Here is a 27,263-nt window from a genome sequence, read left to right on the forward strand (position 1 = left end):
TATAGTATGTATGAAAACTGAAATATTAGAAAAAAATCTAGCAACAAATCATTCGTAATCAAGAAAATAACAAAACTAATGAGCAATCTCTGAAACATTCTTAAAATATTTCGAAAAGATTTAGCGTTAAAAAAGAAGATAAAGATAAAGAATTGGGAAATACGAAATTAATGTAAATAATAATTGGAAATTAAGAACTTTGGAGCAAAATGATCGTTAACGTTCCCCGATCTATTGAAACTTTCAAGATAAATAAATAAGATTAAAAGAATAGCCCATAACTTACCTTCAAATCTTTAAAGAACACAGTGTTGCGGGCCCAATCAACTTGGGAAAATAGATTTTGATCTAAAACTTTACACATTAATTCAAAGAGATCCACTTCAACTTGATTGTACGTTTGTTTTTGCAGCAACGCAAATAATTGCGTTTGCCATTCCCTGTCATCTATTGACTGTACAAATTCCCTGATCATCGGTGAGACCCTGTAATTGAAAAACATTTTATTTTAGAGAAAATTTTCTTAAAAGTTAAAGAAATAAGACACAACTTACCTTAGAGGTTCTATTATGGAATCGGCGGTACTAGAAGGATGTGTGCCCGAATCGAAGCTTAACGATGGATTAAGAAATTAAGAAAAGAGAAGAAAAGGGAAAAACAACAGAAGGCGATTAGTACGAGTTGTTAAAGGTTTGATAAAAGTGGGGGTGTGTAGTGAGTGTCGTAAAATAAATAATGGGAATGTTTCCTTAAAAGCTGTGGAAAAGCTTTTGACATTTTGAATGCTTTTGCAGAAAGAATTACGCTACTAAAATTATAATAAAAGCTTTTAAGTTGAGTTTTCTTCACTTAAAAACTTTTTTAATTTAAAAGCAGAAAAAAAGCTTTTGATAATTTAAAAGCTAAATAAAAGGTTTTAAGCTTCTTTTAAAAACTTGTACGCATTAATACTGCTTGTGTGCTTTAAACACGTTTTAATACTTGTTAAGGTTTCTTTTATATTTTACTAAAATTGAAAAGTTTACAAAAGTTTTACTAAAGCTTGAATGCTTTATAAATCATTGTAAGCTTTTTATAGGCATAACGAAATTTTAAAGCTTTTTAAAAGCTATTAAGCTTTCAAAACACTTTCTTAGTGTTTTAAACCTTTATTGGGGCTTTCAAGTTACATTTATTAAAAATTTTATTTTTACAAAGGTGTTGCGAAAGCTTTTAAGTTTAGCAAAGATGTTTTAGCTTTATTTAAGCTTTTTATTTCAAGCTTTATTAAAGATTAAAGCTTAATAAAAGTGTATTAGCTTTATTAAAGCTTTATAGCTTTTAAGCTTTATGAAAGTTATTGAGCTTTAAAAAAGCTCTTCAGCTGTACAAAAGCTCTTAATCTTAACAAAAACTGTTTAGATTTACATAAACTTTAAAGCTTTATAAAAATTTTTGAGCTTAATAAAAGCTTTTAAGTTTTCTAAAAGCTGATATATACACTTAAGTTTTACAACCTCTTTAGTTTTACAAAAGCTATTTGGCATTAAAATAGCTTTTAGCTTGTATAAAAAGCTTTTGTGCGTTATAAGAGCTTTCAGGCCTTATTTAGACTGTTAAGCTTCATAAAAGCTTTACGATTACTAAAATCTGCTTAGCTTTAAAGAAGCTTCTAAGCTTTATAAAAACTTTTGAGCTTCCTGAAAGTTTGTATAAAAAGCTTTTGCGCGTTATAAGAGCTTTCAGGCTTTATTTAAACTGTTACGCTTCATAAAAGCTTTACGATTTATAAAATCTGCTTAGCTTTAAAGAAACTTCTAAGCTTTATAAAAACTTTTGAGCTTCTTGAAAGCTCTGTTAGGCTTTATAGAATATTTTAATATTTTGTATTTAAACTGTTAAGATTTATAAAATCTGTTAAGCTTTCTAAAAGCTTTTAGGATTTACAACAACATTTAAGCTTTATAAAAGCTTTAGACTTTATTTAAAACGTTAAGCTTCATAAAAACTTTTGATATGTTTAGCTTTACAGAAGCTTTTAAGCTTTATGAACACTTTTGAGCTTCTTGAAAGCTTTTAGCTTTATAGAATCTTTTAATATTTATTTAAACTGTTGAGCTTTATAAAATCTGTTAAGCTTTTAAAAGCTTTTAGATCTATAACAGCTTTTAAGCTTTATAAAAGCTTTAGACTTTATTTAAACTGTTAAGCTTCACAAAAGCTTTAATAATTTACAAAAGCTGTTTAGCTTTACAGAAGCTTTTAAACTTTATAATAACTGTTGAAAGCTTTCAGGCTTTATAAAAGCTTTTAATCTATACTTAAACTGTTCATCTTTATTAAATATTTTAAGCTTTCTAAAAGCCTTTAAGTTTTATACATAAAAGCTTTTACATTTTCTTATTTTTTTTATAAGTATAAAAAAGCTTTTCTTTAATTCAAAAAAAAGTATTTCCCTTTCTCCTACAAATCTCTTTTGCTTTTACTTCCCAACTTGACTTTCTTCTCAAAAAAAAAGTATTAAAACCTCAAACTCTAAGCTTTTTTCTGAGGTTTCGAAAAATTTCCAGAAAAAAATCTACACCCCTAAAAAAACATAAATTTATCTTCGAAAAACACATTTTCCCACAAACACTGACACACACATACACACTTAAACACCCTTAATATCAAACATACATTTGCGGTTAACAACAACAATTACAAAAGTAAGAAAAAAAATACAAAACAAAATTCTTTATACCACAATTTTGAATCGCTGGCACTTTGTAAGGATCCTGTGCCAGTTTCATGGCAATTACCACTGCCACCACCACTGCCACTACCAACGCGGTTGATGCCATCACTTGTATTGCTGCTGTTGTTATTACCACTATTGCCACCACCACCGCCGCCGCCTCCTCCGCCACCACCAGCACCACTACTGCCATTCATAGGTGTTGCTATCACACCAGAGCTGGCATTAACCTGACCTAAGGCAATAGCAATGGGGCTGGGTGATGAGTCGGGTGATTGTGTTAGAGAGGATACCTAAAGGGGAAGAAGGGAGTAATTAAAAAAAATTTTAATAAAATTTATTAATAGTTGATTGAATGAAAATTTTTTTTTCTCAATTTAAAAAAAAATATTGTTTAATATTTGTTGTTGTTTTATTTAATAAAGTGTCCTACTTTTTAGTGCTAAAACAAAAATCAAAATAGCTTTATTTTGTGTTAAATTTAGGCAAATGGGTCAATGTCAAGGTCATTATAAAATTTAAACCTTGTTGTTATTAATTATGCAAATTTTCGTTTTTTTTTCTGCTAATAAACAATTAAACAATAACAATTTAGTTATTTTAACATAAATTTGAAAGTTTCATTTCGGTTTTGTTTTGCCACTCACCTGAGGTATTTGTATTTCTTGTTTTATATTCATATTTGTATAGGCCTGTTGATAGCCGGGCGATAGAGGTGTCGGTTTGATTTCTCCCGTTCCCATAGACGTTCGTAAGGCCTGCAATGCTATTTGTCGTTGTCGCATCACTTGCAATTTTCGCGCTCGATCTCTTTTGTACATGGGTCCAAACTTATTTCTACCGCCGCGCATACGATCGGCTCTCACAGCTGGAAGGGAAAAGAAAAAAGGAGATTAGACACATATTTACAAATAGGGAACTTTAGTAAAAATCGGAAAATTTTGGGACTAATTATATACGGGATGTTTTAAACTCTAGGATCTTATTTTATAAATCGCAATGAAACAAATTTGTTTCAAAGTTTCCCAGTATTCTCGGTACAAATTTTTCATTTTAAAGAAAGTTTCATTATATGAGGTTCTTAGTATCTGCAGAAAATAATGAAAAATACTGGTTTTCACAAAGAGTTGTATCCTTTTATAAAAACCTATATTTTTAAGAAACAAGTTTTTTATTTAAAATGGTGTTTTGTTATGAAAAAACCTTCTTTTTTTATAAAAACCAGTGTTTTAAGCAATAATACTGGTTTTTACAATGACATGTGTCCTTTAATAAAAACCTTTATTTTAAAGAAAAATAATAGTTTTTTTATATAAAATCTTATTTTCTGTTTTTTTTATGAAAACCAGTAATTTTACAAAAACCAGTATTTTTTACAAAAAACAGTATTTTTACAAAAAACAGTATTTTTACTAAAAACTGTATTTTTTTACAAAAAACTGTATTTTTTACAATAAAACAGTATTTTTTACATAAAAAGAGTTTTTTACAAAAAGCAGTATTTTTTACAAAAAGAAAAACAGTATTTTTTACAAAAAACAGTATCTTTTTACAAAAACCAGTATTTTTTACAAAAAAAAAGTATTTTTTTTACAAAAAACAGTATCTTTTTACAGTATTTTTACAAAAAAACTGTATTTTTACAAAAAACAGTATCATTTTACAAAAAACAGTATCATTTTACAAAAAACCGTATTTTTTACAAAAATTGTATTTTTTACAAAAATAGTATTTTTACACAAAACAGTATTTTTTACACAAAACAGTATTTTTTACAATAAACGGTATTTCTTACAAAAAACAGTATTTTTTACAAAAAACAGTATTTTTTACAAAAACAGTATTTTTTTACAAAAACAGTATTTTTACAAAAAACAAAATTTTTCACATTTTTTTAAACAGTATTTTAAGAAACAAGAATTTTTGTTTAATGATATTTTAAAGAAAAACCAATATTTTTACATGTAATACTGGTTTTCACAAAGAGGTAATAGGTAAAGAAAAATATAAGGTTTTTTATATAAAATCGTATTTTTTATAAGAAAAACTGTTCTTTTTAAATACCTGTATTTTTATAAAAACCAGTATTTTTTACAAAAAACAGTATTTTACGAATAACTAGTATTTTTCTATAAAATAGTATTTTAACAAAAATTGCATTTTTTGGAAACCAGTATTGTTACGAATTGTATGGTATTTTTTTTGAAAAACCAGTATTTTTACGAATAACCAGTGTTTTTATAAAAAGCAGTATTTTAACAAAAAAGCATTATTGTTTAATGATATTGTAAAGAAAAACCAATATTTTCACGAACAATACTGGTTGTCAAAAAGAGTATTGCTCTTTTAAAGAAATATAAGAGTCTTTTATATAAAATCTTATGTTTTATAAAAAAAAATCTGTTCTTTTTAAGAAAACCAGTATTTTTATAAAAACCAATATTTTTGGTATTTTTTATAAAAACTGTTATTTTTTTATAAAAAAAAATATTTTCGGAAAACCAATATTTTTAGGAGTAACCAGTATTTTTAGTAATAACTAGTATTTTTATAAAAAAAAGTATTTTAATTAAAAAGAATTTATGATTAATGATATTTTAAAGAAGAGTTTTTATATGAAATCGTATTTTTTCTAAAAAAACGGTATTTTTATAAAAACCAGTATTTTTACAATGAACTGTATTTTGGTATTTTTTTATAAAAAATGTATTTTTGAAAACTAGTATTTTTTACAAAAACCAGTATTTCTTATAAAAATTGTATTTTGTTCAATGATATTTAAAAGAAAAACTAGTATTTTTTTTTAATTTAAACAGAGTTTTTCTTATCTATGATTTATTTAATAAAAGTAGTACATATTATTATTAAAACCAGTATTTAAAAAACAAGTATTTTTATGAATACCAGTATTTTTATGAAAAGACGGTATTTTTATAAAACTAGTCTTTTCTATAAAAAATATATTTTTTTTTTACAAAAAGACGTTTTGTTCAATGATATTTAAAGAAAAACAGTATTTTTATATAAAAAACATTATTTTTACAAAAAAACTGTATTTTTATAAAAAAAACTGTATTTTTATAAAAAACATTATTTTTATATTTTATTATTTTTATAAAAAAAACTGTATTTTTATAAAAAAAACTGTATTTTTATAAAAAAATATAATTTTTATAAAAAAATATAATTTTTATAAAAAAAACAGTATTTTTATAAAGCAATCAAGCAATCGTTAAAAAAAACATATCTTTTTGTAAAACTAATATTAAAAAACAGTATTATTATAGAAAACTGTATTTTTATATAAAAAACTGTATTTTTATAAAAAAAAACTATATATTTATTAATGATATTTAAAGACAAACAGTATTTTTATACAAAAATAGTATTTTATAAAAAAACAGTACTTTTATAAAGAAACAATTTTTATAAAAAACAGTATTTTATAAAAAAACAGTATTTTTAAAAAAAACTGTAATTTTATAAAAACAGTATTTTTATAAAAAAAGGTATTTTAAAAAAAAAAAAACAGTATTTAAAAACAGTATATAGAAACCAATATTAAAAAAACAGTATTTTTCATAAAAACCTGTACTTAAAAAAAAACAGTATTTTTATTAAAAAAACAGTATTTTTATAAAAAACAGTGATTTTATAAAAAACAGTATTTATAAAAAAACAGTATTTAAAAACAGTATATAAAAACCAGTATTAAAAAAAACAGTATTTTTCTTAAAAACCTGTACTTTTTTTTACAAAAAACAGTATTTTATTATAACAACCAGTATTTTTGATAAAAACCAGTATTTTTGTTAAAAACTACTATAAAACCGATAGTTTCATAAAAAACTGTTTAAAAACAGTATTTTTTGCTGAATTTTCATAAAGGAAAATCATAAAACCAGTATTTTTAAAAACGTTTTTCATAGAAATATTGACTACTTTTTAAAGAAATGTCTAAGGTAAAATTTCACTGAAAAATCATTATCGGTGACTAGTTTCTACAGCAAAATGTTTATACGAGACCAGTTTTCTTAGAAAAATTGTTATCCGTGACTCGTTTTTTTCGAAAAATCTTTATCCGTGAACAGTTTTCATGGAAAAATTGATGTACATGATAAGTTTTCATAGAAAATTTTGTTATCCGTGATATTTCTTAGAAAAATTGTTATCCGTTCACAATTTTCTTAGAAAATGTTCATTCGTCAGCAGTTTTTTTTAGAAAAATTATTATCCGTGACTAGTTTTCATAGAAAACTTATTATCCGTGAACAGTTTTCTTAGAAATTTCTTAGAAAATGTTATCCGTGACCTTAGAATATTTGTTGACCGTGACAAGTTTTCATAAAAATATAGTTAGCCGTGACTTGATTTCTTTGAAAAAATGTTTATCCGTGACCAGTTTTCTTAGAAAAACAGTTATCCGTGACCAGTTTTCTTAGAAAATTTTTATCCGCGACAATATATCTTAGAAACATTGTTATCCGCTCACAGTTTTCTTAAAAAAAATGTTATCCGTAACCTGTTTTTTATAGAAAAATGTTTATCCGTGACTAGTTTTCTTACAAAAATCATTATCCGTGACCTGTTTTAATAGAAAAATTTTTATCCGTGAGTAGTTTTCTTAGAAAATTGTTTGTCTTTTATAAGTTTTCATAAAAAAATGTTCATACGTGACATATTTTCATAAAAAAATTATTATCCGTGACCAGTTTTCATAGAAAAATTTTTATCCGTGACTTGTTTTAATAGACAAATGTATTCCTATCTTTAATAAAATTCAATAAATTTCGCTTTAATTTAACAACCCACCCAGCTTCATATCACAACATCCTTCAGTTAAATTTCTATAAAAAACACAAAAACTTTAAAGCAACTAACCCTCATTTTGCGTTTTTATAATTTCTATAAAAAAAGGACACTCTACTACAATTTTTCGAACAATAATTTGCATACTTATGCAAACGTATACATTTAAATAAAAAATAACTTTCATAGCTTTGGCTTGTTTTCAAGTAAATAATTGCAACGCAATAAACGTTTTTTTGTTTTTAACATTTTGTCAATATCAACATTTAAAAAAAAAGAATATACATTATATTCACATTTATGCACCTCTATAGAAAAAAAAAATTGCAAAAAAAAAATCGAGAAAAAAAACTATTTTTGTAATAGTTACTACAACAACAACAAAAAAACTACCAATACTATGACAATTTTCTGTTTTCCACAAATTCATGAAAGGAATTGCAAAAATAGGGGTTTACAAGTAGCTGGAATATAGTTTTTTTTTGTTTTTGTTTAATACTAGCGCAATTCTTTTTTCATTCGTTCTTTTTCCATTTTATTCAATGGTTTTGTAGTTGCACAAACTCAAAAGAACACATAATATTGAACAGAAAAAACATTGTATGGAAATAAAGAAAAATAAAAAATTGCATATAAAAACAAAAAAGAATAGAACAGAATATATAGTAGGTAAAGGATAGAGTTGCCAAAGTTAAGGGAAATTTAAAAATATTTATGGAAATTATTATCCTTGATCTTATCCGTGACTAGTTTTCTTAGAAAAATTGTTATCCGTGACTAGCTTTCATAGGAAAGTTGTTATCCGTGAATAGTTTTCTTTGAAAAATTTTTATCCGTGACTTGGTTTCATAGAAAAATGTTTATCCGTGACTAGTTTTCTTAGAAATATTGTCATCTGTGACTAGTTTTCATAGAAATATTGTTATCCATGACTTGGTTTCATAGAAATATTGTTATTCGTCACTAGTTTTCTTAGAAATATTATTATCCGTGACAAGTTTTCTAAGAAAAATTGTTATCCGTGACTTGGTTTCATAGAAAAATTGTTATCCGTGACTAGTTTTCCTAGAAATATTGTTATCCGTGACTAGTATTCTTAGAAAAATTGTTATCCGTGACCAGTATCTTAGAAATATTGTAATCCGTGACCAGTTTTCTTAGAAAAATTGTTATCCGTGACAAGTTTTCTTAGAAAAATAGTTATGCGTGACTTGGTTTCATAGAAATATTGTTATCCGTGACTAGTTTTCTTAAAAAAATTGTTATCCGTGACTAGTTTTTTTTAGAAATATTGTTATCCGTGTCTAGTTTTCTTAGAAATATTGTTATCCGCGGCCACTTTTCATAGAAAAATGTTTATCCGTGATTAGTTTTCTTAGAAAAATTGTTATCCGTGACTAATTTTCTAGGTAATATTGTTATCCGTTACTATCCGTTACAGTTTTCTTAGAAAAATTGTTATCCGTGACAAGTTTTCTTAGAAAAATTGTTATCTGTGACCAGTTTTCTTAGAAAAATTACAATCCGTTTATCATAGAAATTGTGTTATCCGTGACAAGTTTTCTTAGAAAAATAGTTATGCGTGACTTGATATTGTTATCCGTGACTAGTTTTCTTAAAAAAATTGTTATCCGTGACTAGTTTTTTTAGAAATATTGTTATCCGTGTCTAGTTTTCTTAGAAATATTGTTATCCGCGGCCACTTTTCATAGAAAAATGTTTATCCGTGATTAGTTTTCTTAGAAAAATTGTTATCCGTGACTAGTTTTCTTAGAAATATTGTTATACGCGACAAGTTTTCTTAGAAAAATTGTTATCCGCGGCCACTTTACATAGAAAAATGTTTATCCGTGACTTGGTTTCATAGAAATATTGTTATCCGTGACTAGTTTTCTTAGAAAAATTGTTATCCGTGACTAGTTTTCTTAGAAAATTGTTATCCGTGACAAGTTTTCTTAGAAAAATTGTTATCCGTGACTAGTTTTCTTAGAAAAATAGTTATCCGTGACTAGTATTTTTAGAAAAATTGTTATCCGTGACTAGTTTTTTTTAGAAATATTGTTATCCGTGACTAGTTTTCTTAGAAAATATGTTATCCGTGACAAGATTTCTTAGAAATATAGTTATCCGTGACTAGTATTCTTAGAAAAATTGTTATCCGTGACTAGTATTCTTAGAAAAATTGTTCTGCGTGACTAGTTTTCTTAGAAAAAGTATTATCCGCGACAACTTTTCTTAGAAATATTGTTATACGTGACTGATTTTCTTAGAAAAATTGTTATCCGTGACCAATTTTCTTAGAAAAATTGTTATCCGTGACTAGTTTTCTTAGAAAAATTGTTATCCGTGTCTAGTTTTCTTAAAAATATTGTTATCCGTGACTAGTTTTCTTAAAAATATTGTTGTCCGTGACTAGTTTTCTTATAAAATTTGTTATCCGTGACAAGATTTCTTAGAAATATAATTATCCGTGACTAGTTTTCTTAAGAAAATTGTTATCCGTGACTAGTTTTCTTAGAAATATTGTTATCCGTGACTAGTTTTCTTAGAAAAATTGTTTTGCGTGACTAGTTTTCTTAGAAAAAAGTATTATCCGTGACAACTTTTCATAGAAATATTGTTATACGTGACTGGTTTTCTTAGAAAAATTGTTATCCGTGACTAGTTTTCTTAAAAATATTGTTATCCGTGACTAGTTTTCTAAGAAATATTGTTATACGTGACCAATTTTCTTAGAAAAATTCTTATCCGTGATCAGTTTTCCTTGAAAAAAATTCCTGTCCTTCATAAATTTTCCCCTAAATCCCCAATATTTTGACATTTTGGCAACAATCAGAAGAAAAACAACAACAAAAATTGTATACAAAACAATACCAACACATATTTACAAGCATTTGCACATGCATAACAACACACACACACATACAAATCTATAAAGAAAATCTAACGATGTATAAAATTTAGGTCAAGCGTATTGTTTACAAAAATATTTGCAATAGTATAAGTGACATGCACACAAATACAACAACAGTAAAACGAGCACATATAATAACAAAATGCAATCTAACGCATAGAGTACGAAAGAGAGAGAAAGAGAGAGTATGCATGTTTAGTTTGTTGCAATAAAGAGTTTTCCTAAATGTTGCAGCTGTAGCTGCAGCAACACTAACACCATTACCACAGCATTTTATAGTAAAATACATTTGCTTTGCTGGTTACTCTCTTAATTTATTAAGAAATTTGTTTTCAATAAGAGTAAATAAAAGTGAATTGTTCTTTTTATATTTATAAAAAAAGAGTAAACCTTTTTTTGTTTTCTTAATTATTAAGGAAAAAAATCATTATTTATCTTATCGTTTACAATTATTTTGTAAGATTTAATGTAATAAATTAAGTTGGGCAACAGTTATTATTACTATTGTTTTGTTCATTAGTTTTCTCTGACTAAGAAATGTTATAAAATTTATAATTTATATATATATTTTTTTTTTGTTAAAAAAAAGATAAAAAAGGAATAGCTTTAGTTTATATAGTTGGTTACAAAATACTATATAGTATGACCTAAATTAAAAGAAAAATAAAATTATCGATTAAAAATTTTCCAAGAGACAAGTTTTTTTTGTAGGAGAATTTGTTAGATGAGAAAGGTTTTATTGTGCAAAAATTTTATTTTAAGAAAAAGTTTTATAGAAATTGTTGTAAAAGGGAATTTTCTATAGAAAAATGTTTATAAGTGAGCAGTTTTCAAAGAAAAATCGTTATACGTGAGTAGTTATCTTAAAAATATTCTTATCCGTGACTAGTTTCCTTAGAAAAATTTTTATGCGTGACTACTTTTCTTAGAAATATTTTTATCCGTATCGAGTTTTCTTAGAAATATTATCAACCGTGACTAGTTTTCTTAGCAAAATTGTTATCCGTGACAGGTTTTCGTAGAAAAATCATTGTCCATGATTAGTTCTCGTAGAAATATTATTATAGAAAATTTTTTATCCGTGACTAGTTTTCTTAGCAAAATTATTATCCGTGGCTAGTTTTTTCAGAAATATTGTTATCCGCGACTAGTTTTCTTAGACAAATAGTTATTCGTGACTAGTTTTCTTAGAAATGTTGTTATCCGTGACTAAATTTTTTATCCGTGAGCAGTTTTGTTAGAAAAAATGTTATCCGCGACTAGTTTTCTTAGAAATATTATCATCCGTGACCAGTTTTCTTAGAAAATCTGTTATCCGTGAACCGTTTTCTTAGAGAAATCTTTCTCCATGACTAGTTTTCTTAGAAATATTGTTATCTGTGACCAGTTTTCTTACAAAAATTGTTATCCGTGATAGTTTTCTTAGAAAAATTGTTGTCCGTGACTACTTTACTTAGAAAAATTGTTATCCGTGACAAGTTTTCTTAGAAATATTGTTATACGTGACAAGTTTTCTAAGAAAAATTGCCAGGATAACAATATTTCTTAAAATATTGTTATCCGTGACTAGATTTCATATAAAAATTATTACCCATGAGCAGTTTTCTTAAACAAATTGTTATCCGTGACACATTTTCTTAAAAAAATCTTTATCCGTGACAAGTTTTCTTATACATATTATTATCCGTGACTATTTTTCTTAGAAAAATGTTTATCCGTGAGAAGTTTTCTTACAAAAATTGTTATCCGTGACTAGTTTTCTTAGAAATATTGCTATCCGTGACTAGTTCTCTTAGAAATATTGTTATCCGTGACTAGTTTTCTTAGAAATATTGTTATCCGTGTCTAGTTTTCCTAGAAAAATGTTACCCGTGACTAGATTTCTAAGAAAAACTGTTGTCCGTGACAAGTTTTCGTACAAAAATTGCTATCCGTGACTAGTTTTTTTTAGAAATATTGTTATCCGTGACCAGTTTTCTTAGAAAAGTTGTTTTCCGTGACTACTTTTCTTAGAAATATTGTTATCCGTGACTAGTTTTCTTAGAAAAAATGTTATCCGTGACTAGATTTCTAAGAAAAACTGTTGTTCGTGACAAGTTTTCTTACAAAAATTGTTATCCGTGACTAGTTTTCTTTCAAATATTATTATCCGTGACTAGTTTTCTTAGAAATATTGTTATCCGTGACAAGTTTTCTTAGAAATATTGTCATCCGCGACTAGTTTTCTTAGAAATATTGTTATCCGTGACTAGTATTCTTAGAAAAATTGCTATCCGTGACTAGATTTCTAAGAAAAATTGTGGTCCGTGACAAGTTTTCTTAGAAAAATTGTTATGCGTGACTAGTTTTCATAGAAAAATTATCATCCGTGACTAGTTTCTTCAGGAATATTGCTATCCGTGACTGGTTTTCATACAAAAATTATTATCCATGATTAGTTTTCTTAGAAATATTGTTATCCGTGACATATTTTCATGGAAAAATGTTTATCCGTGACCATTTATAATAGAAATATTGTCATCCGCGACCGGTTTTCTTAGAAATATTGTTATCCGTGACCAGTTTTCTAACAAAAATTGTTATCCGTGACTAGTTTTTTTTAAAAAAATTGATATTCGTGACGAGATTTCTAAGAAAAATTGTTGTCCGTGACAAGTTTTTTTTAGGAATAATGTTATCCGTGACTAGTTTCTTAGAAATATTGTTATCTGTGACTGGTTTTCTTACAAAAATTGTTATCCGTGACTAGTTTCTTAGAAATATTATTATCCGTGTCAAGTTTTCTTGGAAAATTTGTTATCCGTGACTAGTTTTCTTTCAAAAATTGTTATTCGTGACTAATTTTCTTGGCAAAATTGTTATCCGTGACTAGTTTTCATAAAAAACTGCTTATCTGTTTTTAATTTTTAATTGGTTTTCCCTTTTCAACTTTCTTTAAAATATTTCTTATTTAAATTTCTATTTAAAATAAAATTCCGAAAAAAAAAAATCAATGATTAAATTCCTTTTTTTTAAACATCCAAACTCTTAACAAAAATAAAAGAGAAATTCTAACACATTTACCCACAAATTAATCATTGTCCAAAAAAAAAAAACACATTAAGAGTGTTGTAATATTTGCCACTTTTTTCTTAACTAATACCAAAGCACGTGTTACTACATGACGTATGAGTATTGCCACATATTACTTATACGTTGGGAAATCGTTGTTTTTTACTACTTAGCTCTCTTGCGCTCTCAACAAGTTTGTGGCAACAACAATTTAGCAAAGAAGAATAAGAAAAAAAGCTTTTGAAAAAAGTTTATTGAAAAGAAACCAGTTGTTATTAACTGTGTTTAGAGAAAGAAAGCTCTCTTTTAATTAATGTGTGAAAGAAGAAAGAAGAGTAAAAGAGTGTAAAGAGTGGATTGTTTGGATAAGGTTTTTGTTGTTGTTTTGATTATTACAACATATTTTTAAATGACTTTTGCTTTCATTATAAATGGAACATGGTTTTTTGTTGTTGTTTTTGTTTGTTTGTGTGTGTGTGTAGTATTTAAGAGTAAACTCTTTTTTTGTTAAGAGTAAGTGTGTCTGTGTGTTTTAGTTTAGTTTATCTGGTCTTCTTCTAGTTGTTGTAACAAATTTTCATGTTATTGCTGTTTGCTGAGTCAATTTTTGTCTTCTTCTTGTTGTTGGTTGTTATTGGATGTTGTTGTTGGTTTTTTCTATATATATAAAAATTTATATATATTTTTTTTATTATTGTCGATATTGTGAGTGGAGTAGGTCAAGGACAGTTTGAAAAGTGGGACACCAAAGCCATCACTTAACATGTTTAGTGTTGGGAAAAAGAAGAAAGCAAAGTAGAGAGTGAAAAACTAGGAAAATTTGTTAAAGAAATTTGTTCGACTAGAGTAAAGTGTTTTGGAAATGCCGCTGTTTGTGTGTGTGTTTTTTAAACTATAGTTTCATGTTATGAGACAATGTTTTCAATTGCTTTTCAATTATCTTCTCCTTGTTGGACTGTTTCTTAAACAACAACAGTAACAACAACATCAACGCATGTAATTCAATAGTGTGAGAAAACAACTTAAAATGTTGTTAAAATTAATGAAGACGTTTAAGGCGACCACAAATAAAGTTTTTAAGTGGACAGAGTCTTGGGAAAAAAAGTTAGTTGGAAAAAGTTAAATTTAAAGAAAATTTCAAAACAAATGAGGAAGTGTGAAAAATATCGATTTTTTTAACAGAATAAATTAAGAAAATAGTTTAGTGATAGTTAGGGTTAAAGGTCCTTTATATTATAAAGAGATTAAAGATTTTCTCAAGAAACCTTGGCAATTGTTTAATTAAGTTTTAGGACAGAAAAACAAACTTTATTCTTAAAGGTCACCAGGGAGATAGCAACAAGGATATATTTGATGGGAACAGTTAAAGATGTTGTTGTTAAACTAAACTCATTTTAGAGTTTCCTGCTTAATAAGTACAAAGTTTGCTACATTCGAAGAAATTGAATCTTTTGTTTGTACACATTAATACTATTTGCTTTAAAACTAAAAAAGTAGAAGGCCCACTGTGCAGATCCTAATGCACATCTAACTATTCCTCTTACTGTACTACAACTTGTAAAGGAATCCTTTAAATAACTTCAAATAATTTTTATGTTGGTCGATAATAAACCCCTTATAACTCCAGCTAGATTCAATCTAGACCGAACTAAAACTGAACCAGAACTATACTAGAACTGAAGAACTGAACTCTAACTGAACTAGAATTGAACTAGAACTGAACTAAAACCGAACTAGAACTGAACTAGAACTGAACTAGAACTGAACTAGAACTGAACTAGAACTGAACTAGAACTGAAGTAGAACTGAACTAGAACTGAACTAGAACTGAACTAGAACTGAACCAGAACTATACTAGAACTGAAGAAATGAACTCTAACTGAACTAGAATTGAACTAGAACAGAACTAGAACAGAACTAGAACAGAACTAGAAAAGAACTAGAACAGAACTAGGATAGAACTAGAACAGAACTATAAAAGAGCTAGAACAGAACTAGAACAGAACTAGAACAGAACTAGAACAGAACTAGAACAGAACTAGAACAGAACTAGAACAGAGCTAGAACAGAGCTAGAACAGAGCTAGAACAGAGCTAGAACAGAGCTAGAACAGAACTGAACTAGAAGAGAACTAGAACAGAACTAGAACAGAACTAGAACAGAACTAGAACCGAACTAGAACAGAACTAGAACAGAACAGAACTAGAACAGAACTAGAACAGAACAGAATTAGAACAGAACTAGAACAGAACTAGAACAAAACTAGAACAGAACTAGAACAGAACTAGAACAGAACTAGAACAGAACTAGAACAGAACTAGAACAGAACTAGAACAGAACTAGAACAGAACTAGAACAGAACTAGAACAGAACTAGAACAGAACTAGAACAGAACTAGAACAGAACTAGAACAGAACTAGAACAGAACTAGAACAGAACTAGAACAGAACTAGAACAGAACTAGAACAGAACTAGAACAGAACTAGAACAGAACTAGAACAGAACTAGAACAGAACTAGAACAGAACTAGAACAGAACTAGAACAGAACTAAACAGGACTAGAACAGAACTAGAACAGAAATAGAACTGAAATAGAACTGAACTAGAACTGAACTAGAACGAACTAGAACTGAACTAGAACTGAACTAGAACTGAACTAGAACTGAACTAGAACTGAACTAGAACTGAACTAGAACTGAACTAGAACTGAACTAGAACTGAACTAGAACTGAACTAGAACTGAACTAGAACTGAACTAGAACTGAACTAGAACTGAACTAGAACTGAACTAGAACTGAACTAGAACTGAACTAGAACATGAACTAGAACATGAACTAGAACAGAACTAGAACAGAACTAGAACAGAACTAGAACAGAACTAGAACAGAACTAGAACAGAACTAGAACAGAACTAGAACAGAACTAGAACAGGACTAGAACAGAAATAGAACTGAACTAGAACTGAACTAGAACTGAACTAGAACTGAACTAGAACTGAACTAGAACTGAACTAGAACTGAACTAGAACTGAACTAGAACTGAACTAGAACTGAACTAGAACTGAACTAGAACTGAACTAGAACTGAACTAGAACTGAACTAGAACTGAACTAGAACTGAACTAGAACTGAACTAGAACTGAACTAGAACTGAACTAGAACTGAACTAGAACTGAACTAGAACTGAACTAGAACTGAACTAGAACTGAACTAGAACTGAACTAGAACTGAACTAGAACTGAACTAGAACTGAACTACAACTGAACTAGAACTGAACTAGAACTGAACTAGAAACTGAACTAGAACTAGAACTGAACTAGAACTGAACTAGAACTGAACTAGAACTGAACTAGAACGGAACTAGAACTGAACTAGGACTGAACTAGAACTGAACTAGAACTGAACTAGAACTGAACTAGAACTGAACTAGAACTGAACTAGAACTGAACTAGAACTGAACTAGAACTGAACTAGAACTGAACTAGAACTGAACTAGAACTGAACTAGAACTGAACTAGAACTAGAACTGAACTAGAACTAGAACAGAAGTAGAACCGAACTAGAACAGAACTAGAACAGAGCTAGAATAGAACTAGAACAGAACTAGAAAAGAACTAGAACTGAACTAGAACTGAACTAGAACTGAACTAGTAGAGAACTAGAATGACTAGAACTGACGAGACTGACCCTAGAACTGAACTAGAACTGACCTAGAAACTGAACTACGAACTGAACTAGAACTGAACTAGAACTGAACTAGAACTGAACTAGAACTGAACTAGAACTGAACTAGAACTGAACTAGAACTGAACTAGAACTGACTAGAACTGAACTAGAACTGAACTAGAACTGAACTAGAACTGAACTAGGATTGAACTAGAACTGAACTAGAACTGAACTAGAACTGAACTAGAACTGAACTAGAACTGAACTAGAACTGAACTAGAACTGAACTAGAACTGAACTAGAACTGAACTAGAACTGAACTAGAACAGAACTAGAACAGAAGTAGAACAGAACTAGAACAGAACTAGAACAGAGCTAAAATAGAACTAGAACTGGACTAGAACTGAACTAGAACTGAACTAGAACTGAACTAGAGCTGAACTAGAACTGAACTAGAACTGAACTAGAACTGAACTAGAACTGAACTAGAACTGAACTAGAACTGAACTAGAATTGAACTAGAACTGAACTAGAACTGAACTAGAACTGAACTAGAACTGAACTAGAACTGAACTTGAACTGAACTTGAACTGAACTAGGACTGAACTAGGACTGAACTAGAACTGAACCAGAACAGAACTAGAGCAGAACTAGCACAGAACTAGAACTGAACTAGAACAGAACTAGCACAGAACTAGAACTGAACTAGAACAGAATTAGAACTGAACTTTGAAAACTTTGGACCTTTATAAGAAGTTGTATGTTTGATCTTAAAAGTTGTTGTTATCTCGTTATAGAAAGCTCAAACACTCCCTTATTAAAAAATTGAAAAAATTTTCAACAAATTTATTTAAACATTTGATAAATGTTGACTTAATAAACATTTCTTTTGCTATGATTTATAACCTTTCCATTTCACTTTTAAATTTAACAAATATTTTACAATTATTTATTAAATTTGAACCAATTATTAACATTAATAACTCTGTACACCCTCGATTTTTTATTAAATAAACTTTCAATTTCAAAAATTGCTAATTTATTGCTTTACTGTTTCTTTTTACAGGTATTGTATCTATTACTCTGATGTTTCAGGTAAATAAATCCAACAATCAAAAGAGATAATAAAGCCCAAAAATAGCAGTAACAGATTATAATAAACCCCAAAACTCCAAAAGTATTTAAGTATGTAAAAATTAACAACAATAATAAAACAAAATTCGAAAGTTGAAAAAAATTCATAATAATAAACTTTAAATAAGAGGAAAGATAGACAGATATAAAAAAATAACACCAAAAACTAAATTATGTAAGTTATATGAAAAACAACAACAAATACAAACAAAATTTATGATTTTTTTAATGTTTAAACAAAAAAACGAAATGCTTTAAATAGCAAAAATATAAACAAAATTTTTAAAAAAGGAAGGAAGTGCAAAATGTTCACAAAAAAAGTTATTAAAAAACACCTTTTTATAAAAAAACAACATACTCTCACTATAATTTTCAACTCACGCTTTCTGAATTTGTTTAAAACTAACGGAAAATTGTTGTTATTTTAAAAGTTTATAAGATTTTCTTTAGAAAAAAGTTAAAATTTCAAAAAACTGGGAAGAAAATTGTGAATAATGGGGGAAACTAAAAAAGTTTTTTAATATTTTATTAAAAGAATCTTAACTGATTTAAACCAAACTTGGATTTTTATATAGCAGATAAGTTAAGCTTTTAGAAACTTTATATAAAAGACGCCATATTTAATTATAAAGACAGATATTGGTCATCAAAGTATACAATTTTTTAAAAGTAGTTTTAGTTTTTAAAGCAAATGTTTAATTATATAGAATTCTGAAATTATTGAACCGATTTATAGGAAACTTGTTACACTTAGAGAATAAGGTTTAAGCTTTCACAATCTTTTAAAAAATTAGCACAACATTAAATGTACAGTGGGCTACATACAAACAAAGTTTTATATACCAAAAAATTTAGAAATATTTAATTTAATTTATATTGACAGGTCTTATTAAACAAATCTGAACCGATCGGTACCAAATTTGGCTTAACTGTAAAGAAGGAGTAAAGCTTTCAAAAACATAAAATAGAAATTTCCAAAATTAAATATAACACGATCTACGGGCTGTCAAAGTTGACGTACACACTAGTAAAAGTAGGTTTAATGAAAACATACATTTTCAATTATATATAACTATGAGAATATTAAAGAGATCTTAACGTAACTTGGAACATTTTGAGTACACATCATAAGCTTTCATAATCTTTAATAAAAAGTTCACTAAATTAAATATACAGTGGGCTTTAATAGGTTAAAGTTGGTTATTTTAAGATTTTATAATATTAGTAGTTATAAAAGAACATATAAAGATTTTGTTAAACAAATCTGAACCGATCGACTTAAAACTTAGAATATATATAAAGGAGGAGTTAAGCTTTCAAAACCTTTAAGTCGCAATTGAAAAATTTGAAAACAATGATATCTATGGGCTGTCAAAGTTGACTATCTTATAAAAGTTGGTTTAATGAGAATACACATTTTTATTTATATAGAATTTTGAGAATACTAAACCGATCAGAACGGAACTGGTTACATTTAGAGTAGACATCATAAGCTTTCATAGTCTTAACTAAAAAGTTTACTAAATTAAATATACAGTAGGCTACTTTAGGTTAAAGTTGGTAATTTAAAGATTTCATAATATTAGTAGTTATAAAAGAATATATATATAAAGATTTAATTAAACGAAAGTGAACCGATCAGCACCAAATTTGGCTAAACGAAAGTGAACCGATCAGCACCAAATTTGGCTAAACTATAAAGAAAGAGTTAAGCTTTCAAAAACTTTAAGTCGCAGTTTAAAATTTTGAAAACAACGAGATCTATGGGCTGTCAAAGTTGACTACATTGTACAAGAAGGGTTAATTGAAATTAAATTGTTAATTTATATAGAACTCTGAGAATATTAGACCGATCTGAACTAAACTGGGTTTATTTAGATTAGACATCAAAAGCTTTCATAATATTTAATAAAAAATTTACTAAATTAAATAAACAGTGGGCTACATTAGGTTAAAATTGGTTATGTTAAGATTTTATAACATTAGTAGTTATAAAATAATATATAAAGATTTAGTTAAACGAATCTGAACCGATCGACATAAAACTTGGAATGTATATAAAGGAGGAGTTAAGCTTTCGAAAACTTAAAACGTGGTTTGTTTAAATTACTAGTTTAAACCTAACTTAAACTATAGTTGGATAAACTTGATAACTTTGGAGAAATTTGCTTAATAGAATATGTAAATTTGATTTACTTAATAACTTAGAAGCTATTAAAGCGTTCTTTATAAAGTTTGGGATTATGAATAGAGCAAGTGTTAAACTTTCAGAAACTGGTTTGGTTATTAATCTGGCTTAAACACAGCTTAAACTATAGTTAAGAAAAGTTGATTACTTTTTGAAATATTGCTTTATATAAACATTTTTATTATGTATATAACTTTAAAACTACTAGGAAGATCCCTATATAAATTTAGGATTAGGAATAAAGGAGGTGTTAAGCTTTCAGAAACTGGTTTGATTATTAATCTACCTTAAACCCAGCTTCAACTACAGTTAGTTAATGTTGACCTCTTTGAGATATATTAAAAAAATGTTAATTTATTTAGTTTCTTTATATAATTTTAAAAATATTAAGACGATCTCTCCTGAGGTTAGGAATATCTGTAGAGGACATGTTAAGTTTTCAGAAACTGGTTTGTTTATTAATCTAGCTTAAACACAGCTTAAACTATAGTTAAGAAAAGTTGAACACTTTGATATATTGCGCTTTATATAAACATTTTATTTATTATGTATGTATATAACTTGGAATCTATAAGAACGATCTCTACAAAATTTTGGGAACATTAATAGAGAAGGTGTTAAGCTTCAGAAACTGGTTGTTTATTAATCTAGCTTAAGCGCAGCGTAAGCTACAGTTAGGTAAATTTGACTACTTTGAAGAAATTTGCTATATATAAATTGTAAAATTTATTTAGTTTCTTTATAAATTTATAACAATTTAGACGATCTCTATAGAGTTTCTGAATATCTAGTTTGTTTCTTTATTTAAATTAAGCTCAGCTTAAACCACAGTTAGGCAAAGTTGACTATTAGTTGCTATATAAAAAATTTAAAATTTATTTATTTTCTATATAACCTGGAAAATATTTAGACGATCTCTACAGAGTTTTGGAATATCCATAGAGGAGGTGTTAAGCTTTCAGAATCTTGTTTATTTATTAAACTAGCTTAAACCCCGTTTTAACCACAGTTAGGCAAAGTTGACCACTTTGGAAAATTTGCTTTATAAAAAAATTTAAAATGTATTTATTTTTTGGTATAATTTGAAAAATATTTAGACGATCTTTACAGAGTTTGGGGATATCAATAGAGAAGATGTTAACCTAGCTTAAAACCAGCTTAAACCACAGTTAGTTAAAGTTAAACACTTTGAGAAATTTGCTTTATAGAAAATGCTAATTTTATTTATTATATAATTTAAAAACTATTTCAACAATTTATGTAAAATTGGCAATATTAATAGAGAAGCTTTTAAGCTTTCAGAAACTGTTTTGTTTTTTAAGCTAGCTTAAACCTAGCCTAAACCACAGTTAAACAAAGTTGACCATTTTTTGATAATTACAAAGAATTTTTATTTTTTTAATTACCAAAAGTAACTAAAACTTAAACCAACATAATGACGTAAAATCTTTTACAAAAAGGAAAAAACAACAAACAACTACCACATAATTATCGCCCCAAAAAAAAAAGCCTCTCCAAAAAGTAAATTTAGAATTACAGGCAAATTGTGGTTAAAAAAAAGCCCCCAAAATACAAAAAAAAATTACAAGAATTACCAGCTTAACATAAAATTAAATACTACAGCAGCATATAACAACAACAATTATAATAACAACAAAGTTAGTAAAACTGCATGATTATAACATGAATAATAATGGTCATATGGTTAAGAGAAAAAAACTAAAAGAATGACGGACAGATTAAATGAGAAAAATTACAAAAAAATAATAAATAAATAACTTTAGGCAAAAATATTTTAAGAAAGAAACAAAAAACACAAAAATTAAGTAAGAAATCAAAACAAAACCCAAGAAAACAACTTCACAAAAAATGCACAAGAAAAAAAAACTATGGCATACTAAACTTAAAAACTAACAGAGATATGCACACTACATGTTGCATTGATTATAACAGCAACAATATAATTCTGCACTAAATAACAACAATATAAAATGTCCAAGTACACCATACAATACACTAATATCTACACAAAACACACACATAATATAACAAAAACAACAAAAAAATAAAAACAGAAAAAAAAACTACAAGGAGAATACAACTACACACACTCACTCCCCTTTATAGCCGCCCGCCATCACTCCCGCTCTTGATCAAGCCATAAACCCAACAATAAACAAACGAATACGAGTAAATGAAAAAACAAACACAGCAACAACAACAACAACTACTACAGCAAGAGCATTAATATGAAGCACAAAAACGAAAAAAAAAAATATCAACACAGAAAAAAATCTAGGTCATGAGCGCAAGAGATGGATGTATAGGCCAAGAGCGCAAAGGCGGAAATGAGATAGCAAGACGAAAAAAACCAACAACAACAACAGCAGCAATTTAACGTAAAACTATTTTATAAAGTGGCGAATGTAATCATACAAACACACACACATCCACCACATATTTACATTTTTTATACACACACATTTACACAGCAACAACAGAAACAACTATAAACTATTAAGATTTAGTTGGTAAATAAGAAAAATTAAATTTATAAAAAAATTAAAATTTATATGGAGAAACAAAATTTTATTTACAAAAAAATGCTGAAAATTAAAGAAAAATTTATATGATTTCATCGCAATATAGAGAAACATTAGACAATTTCTGAAACATCTAATTTCATCTAATTTGTTGCACGAATTAGCAAATTTTGCAACAAATTAAAGAAAATTGTAATATAGTCCATATATACACCAGACTGGTCTATAGTCAAGACTATAGACAAATCTATAGTCAATACTACATATAGACTAAGATATAGACAAGACCATACCCGATATATAGTCAAGACTATAGACTGATCTATAGAGTAATCTATAGTCAAGACTATAGACAATCTATAGTCAAGACTATAGACTAAGATATCGACCATAGATCGATCTATAGTCAAGACTCTAGACTGTTCTAAAGAGTAATCTATAGTCAAGACTATAGACAAATCTATAGTCAATACCATAGACTAAGATATAGACCATTGACCGATCTATAGTCAAGACTATAAACTAATCTATATTCAAGACTATAGACTAATCTATAGTGACGACTATAGACTAATTTATAATCAAGATTGTAGACTAATCTATATTCAAGACTATAGACTAAAATATAGTCAAGACTATAGACTAAACAATTGTCAAGACTATAGACTAAACTATAGTCAAGACTATAGACTAATCTATAGACAAGGCTACAGACTAATTTATAGTCAAGACTATAGACCAATCTATAGTCCGGTCCATAGACTAATCTATAGTCACGACTGTAGACTAATCTATAGTCAAGATTATAGACTAATCTATAGTCAAGACTATGGACTAATATATAGTCAAAACTATAGACTAATCTAAAGTCAAGACTATATACTAATATATAGTAAAGAATATAGACTAATCTCTAGTCAGGACTATAGGCTAATCTGTAGTCAAGACCATAGCCTAATTATCTTAGTCTAATCTATAGTCAAGACAATAGTCTAGTCTATGGCTTAGTATATAGTCTAGTCTATGGCTTAGTCTATAGTCTAGTCTATAGTCTAGTCTATAGTCTAGTCTATAGTCTAGTCTATAGTCTAATCTATAGTCTAGTCTATAGTCTAGTCTATAGTCTAGTCTATAGTCTAGTCTATAGTCTAGTCTATAGTCTAGTCTATAGTCTAGTCTATAGTCTAGTCTATAGTCTAGTCTATAGTCTAGTCTATAGTCTAGTCTATAGTCTAGTCTATAGTCTAGTCTATAGTCTAGTCTATAGTCTAGTCTATAGTCTAGTCTATAGTCTAGTCTAGTCTAGTCTAGTCTATAGTCTAGTCTATAGTCTAGTCTATAGTCTAGTCTATAGTCTAGTCTATAGTCTAGTCTATAGTCTAGTCTATAGTCTAGTCTAGTCTATAGTCTAGTCTATAGTCTAGTCTATAGTCTAGTCTATAGTCTAGTCTATAGTCTAGTCTATAGTCTAGTCTATATCTAGTCTATAGTCTAGTCTATAGTCTAGTCTATAGTCTAGTCTATAGTCTAGTCTATAGTCTAGTCTATAGTCTAGTCTATAGTCTAGTCTATAGTCTAGTCTATAGTCTAGTCTATAGTCTAGTCTATAGTCTAGTCTATATCTAGTCTATAGTCTAGTCTATAGTCTAGTCTATAGTCTAGTCTATAGTCTAGTCTAGTCTATAGTCTAGTCTATAGTCTAGTCTATAGTCTAGTCTAGTCTATAGTCTAGTCTAGTCTAGTCTATAGTCTAGTCTATAGTCTAGTCTATAGTCTAGTCTATAGTCTAGTCTATAGTCTAGTCTATAGTCTAGTCTATAGTCTAGTCTATAGTCTAATCTATAGTCTAGTCTATAGTCTAGTCTATAGTCTAGTCTATAGTCTAGTCTATTCTAGTCTATCTAGTCTATAGTCTAGTCTATAGTCTAGTCTATAGTCTAGTCTATAGTCTAGTCTATAGTCTAGTCTATAGTCTAGTCTATAGTCTAGTCTATAGTCTAGTCTATAGTCTAGTCTATAGTCTAGTCTATAGTCTAGTCTATAGTCTAGTCTATAGTCTAGTCTATAGTCTAATCTATAGTCTAGTCTATAGTCTATAGTCTATAGTCTAGTCTATAGTCTAGTCTATAGTCTAGTCTATAGTCTAGTCTATAGTCTAGTCTATAGTCTAGTCTATAGTCTAGTCTATAGTCTAGTCTATAGTCTAGTCTATAGTCTAGTCTATAGTCATCAATAGTCTAGTCTATAGTCTAGTCTATAGTCTACTCTATAGTCTAATCTATAGTCTAGTCTATAGTCTAGTCTATAGTCTAGTCTATAGTCTAGTCTATAGTCTAGTCTATAGTCTAGTCTATAGTCTAGTCTATAGTCTAGTCTATTAGTCTAGTCTATAGTCTAGTCTATAGTCTAGTCTATAGTCTAGTCTATAGTCTAGTCTATAGTCTAGTCTATAGTCTAGTCTATAGTCTAGTCTATAGTCTAGTCTATAGTCTAGTCTATAGTCTAGTCTATAGTCTAGTCTATAGTCTAGTCTATAGTCTAGTCTATAGTCTAGTCTATAGTCTAGTCTATAGTCTAGTCTATAGTCTAGTCTAGTCTAGTCTATAGTCTAGTCTATAGTCTAGTCTATAGTCTAGTCTATAGTCTAGTCTATAATCTAGTCTATACTCTGACTCTATAGTTTAGTCTATAGTCTATTCTATAGTCTAGTCTATAGTCTATTCTCTAGTCTAGTCTAGTCTAGTTTATAGTCTAGTCTATAGTCTAGTCTATAGTCTATTCTATAGTCTAGTCTATAGTCTAGTTTATAGTCTAGTCTATAGTCTAGTCTATAGTCTAGTCTATAGTCTAGTCTATAGTCTAGTCTATAGTCTAGTCTATAGTCTAGTTATAGTCTAATCTATAGCCTAGTCTATAGTCTGGACTATAGTCTAGTCTGTAGCTTAGTCTAGTCTATAGTCTAGTCTATAGCCTAGTCTAGTCTATAGTCTAGATAGACTAGGCTATAGTCTAGTCTATAGTCTAGTCTATAGTCTAGTCTATAGTCTACTCTATAGTCTAGTCTATAGTCTAGTTTATAGTCTAGTCTGTAGTCTAGTCTATAGTCTAGTCTATAGTCTAGTTTATAGTCTAGTCTATTTTCTAGTCCATAGTCTAGTCTATATTCTCGTCTATAGACTAATCTATAGTTAAGACTATAGACTGATCTATAGCCAACACTATAGACTGATCTATAGTCTAGACTATAGACTAATCTATAGTTAAGACTATAGACTGATCTTGACTATAGATCAGTCTATAGTCTTGACTATAGATCAGTCTATAGTCTTAACTATAGATTAGTCTATAGTCTTAACTATAGATTAGTCTATAGTCTAGACTATAGATCAGTCTATAGTGTTGACTATAGATCAGTCTATAGTCTTAACTATATAGACTGATCTATAGTCAAGACTATAGACTGATCTATAGTCAAGACTATAGACTGATCTATAGTCAAGACTATAGACTGATCTATAGTCAAGACTATAGACTGATCTATAGTCAAGACTATAGACTGATCTATAGTCAAGACTATAGACTGATCTATAGTCAAGACTATAGACTGATCCATAGTCAAGACTATAGACTGATCTATAGTCAAGACTATAGACTGATCTATAGTCAAGACTATAGACTGATCTATAGTCAAAACTTTTTAATTTAATTTAAAATTACTCATACCACCCTCTGGCCAAAAACAAAGATCTCACACTTGGCTAACGTGTGGTATGACAGATTTTTAATTAGTAATTCAATTCTGTTACAAGTATGCGGCCTGTAGTACTAAATTTAAAAATCAAATAAAAATTAGTCTTTTTCTATACATTTTTAAAATTTTATTTCAAACTGTAGCATGCATTTATAAGTCGTTTTACGCCTTTTTTTAATTCAATTGCACTCATTTCCATTTATTTTGTTGATTTCTTTTTGCCACGATATTGCCCTCAACTTGAGGACGAGGTGAGTACGAGGACACATTCTTGTACAGAAAAACAACAACAAAAAATTATCGAAATGTTTTGCAAAATGAGAGCGCGCACACACAAAAGTGCAATAAAAATTCGTTTTCGTTTAGTTTTTTTTTTGTAATAGTTTTATAAACAGTATTTTTAGCACACAAATACTTTAAAAAAAAAATCGAAAAATGAAAACAAAAAAATTACAAAACAACTGGTTTAATATAAAACGGCTTTTGCGAACCA

General features: G+C 28.1%; 1 protein-coding gene across 1 annotated transcript in view; it reads right to left on the reverse strand.

Annotated features, from left to right (window-relative positions):
* LOC119607357 (nuclear hormone receptor FTZ-F1) overlaps positions 1-27,263 on the reverse strand; it is a 55,729-nt gene that overhangs the window by 11,956 nt on the left and 16,510 nt on the right. The window contains exons 2-5 of the mRNA XM_037961224.1: positions 3,364-3,584; positions 2,723-3,009; positions 555-611; positions 287-485 (exon numbers count right to left, since the gene is read on the reverse strand). Of these exons, the coding sequence (XP_037817152.1) occupies positions 287-485; positions 555-611; positions 2,723-3,009; positions 3,364-3,584 (764 nt within the window). The remainder of the gene's footprint in view (positions 1-286; positions 486-554; positions 612-2,722; positions 3,010-3,363; positions 3,585-27,263) is intronic.

The sequence above is a fragment of the Lucilia sericata genome, unplaced genomic scaffold (genome assembly GCF_015586225.1).
Source record: "Lucilia sericata isolate MDLA Ls3-8-SP2 unplaced genomic scaffold, ASM1558622v1 Contig000689F_arrow, whole genome shotgun sequence".
NCBI classification, from domain to species: domain Eukaryota; kingdom Metazoa; phylum Arthropoda; class Insecta; order Diptera; family Calliphoridae; genus Lucilia; species Lucilia sericata.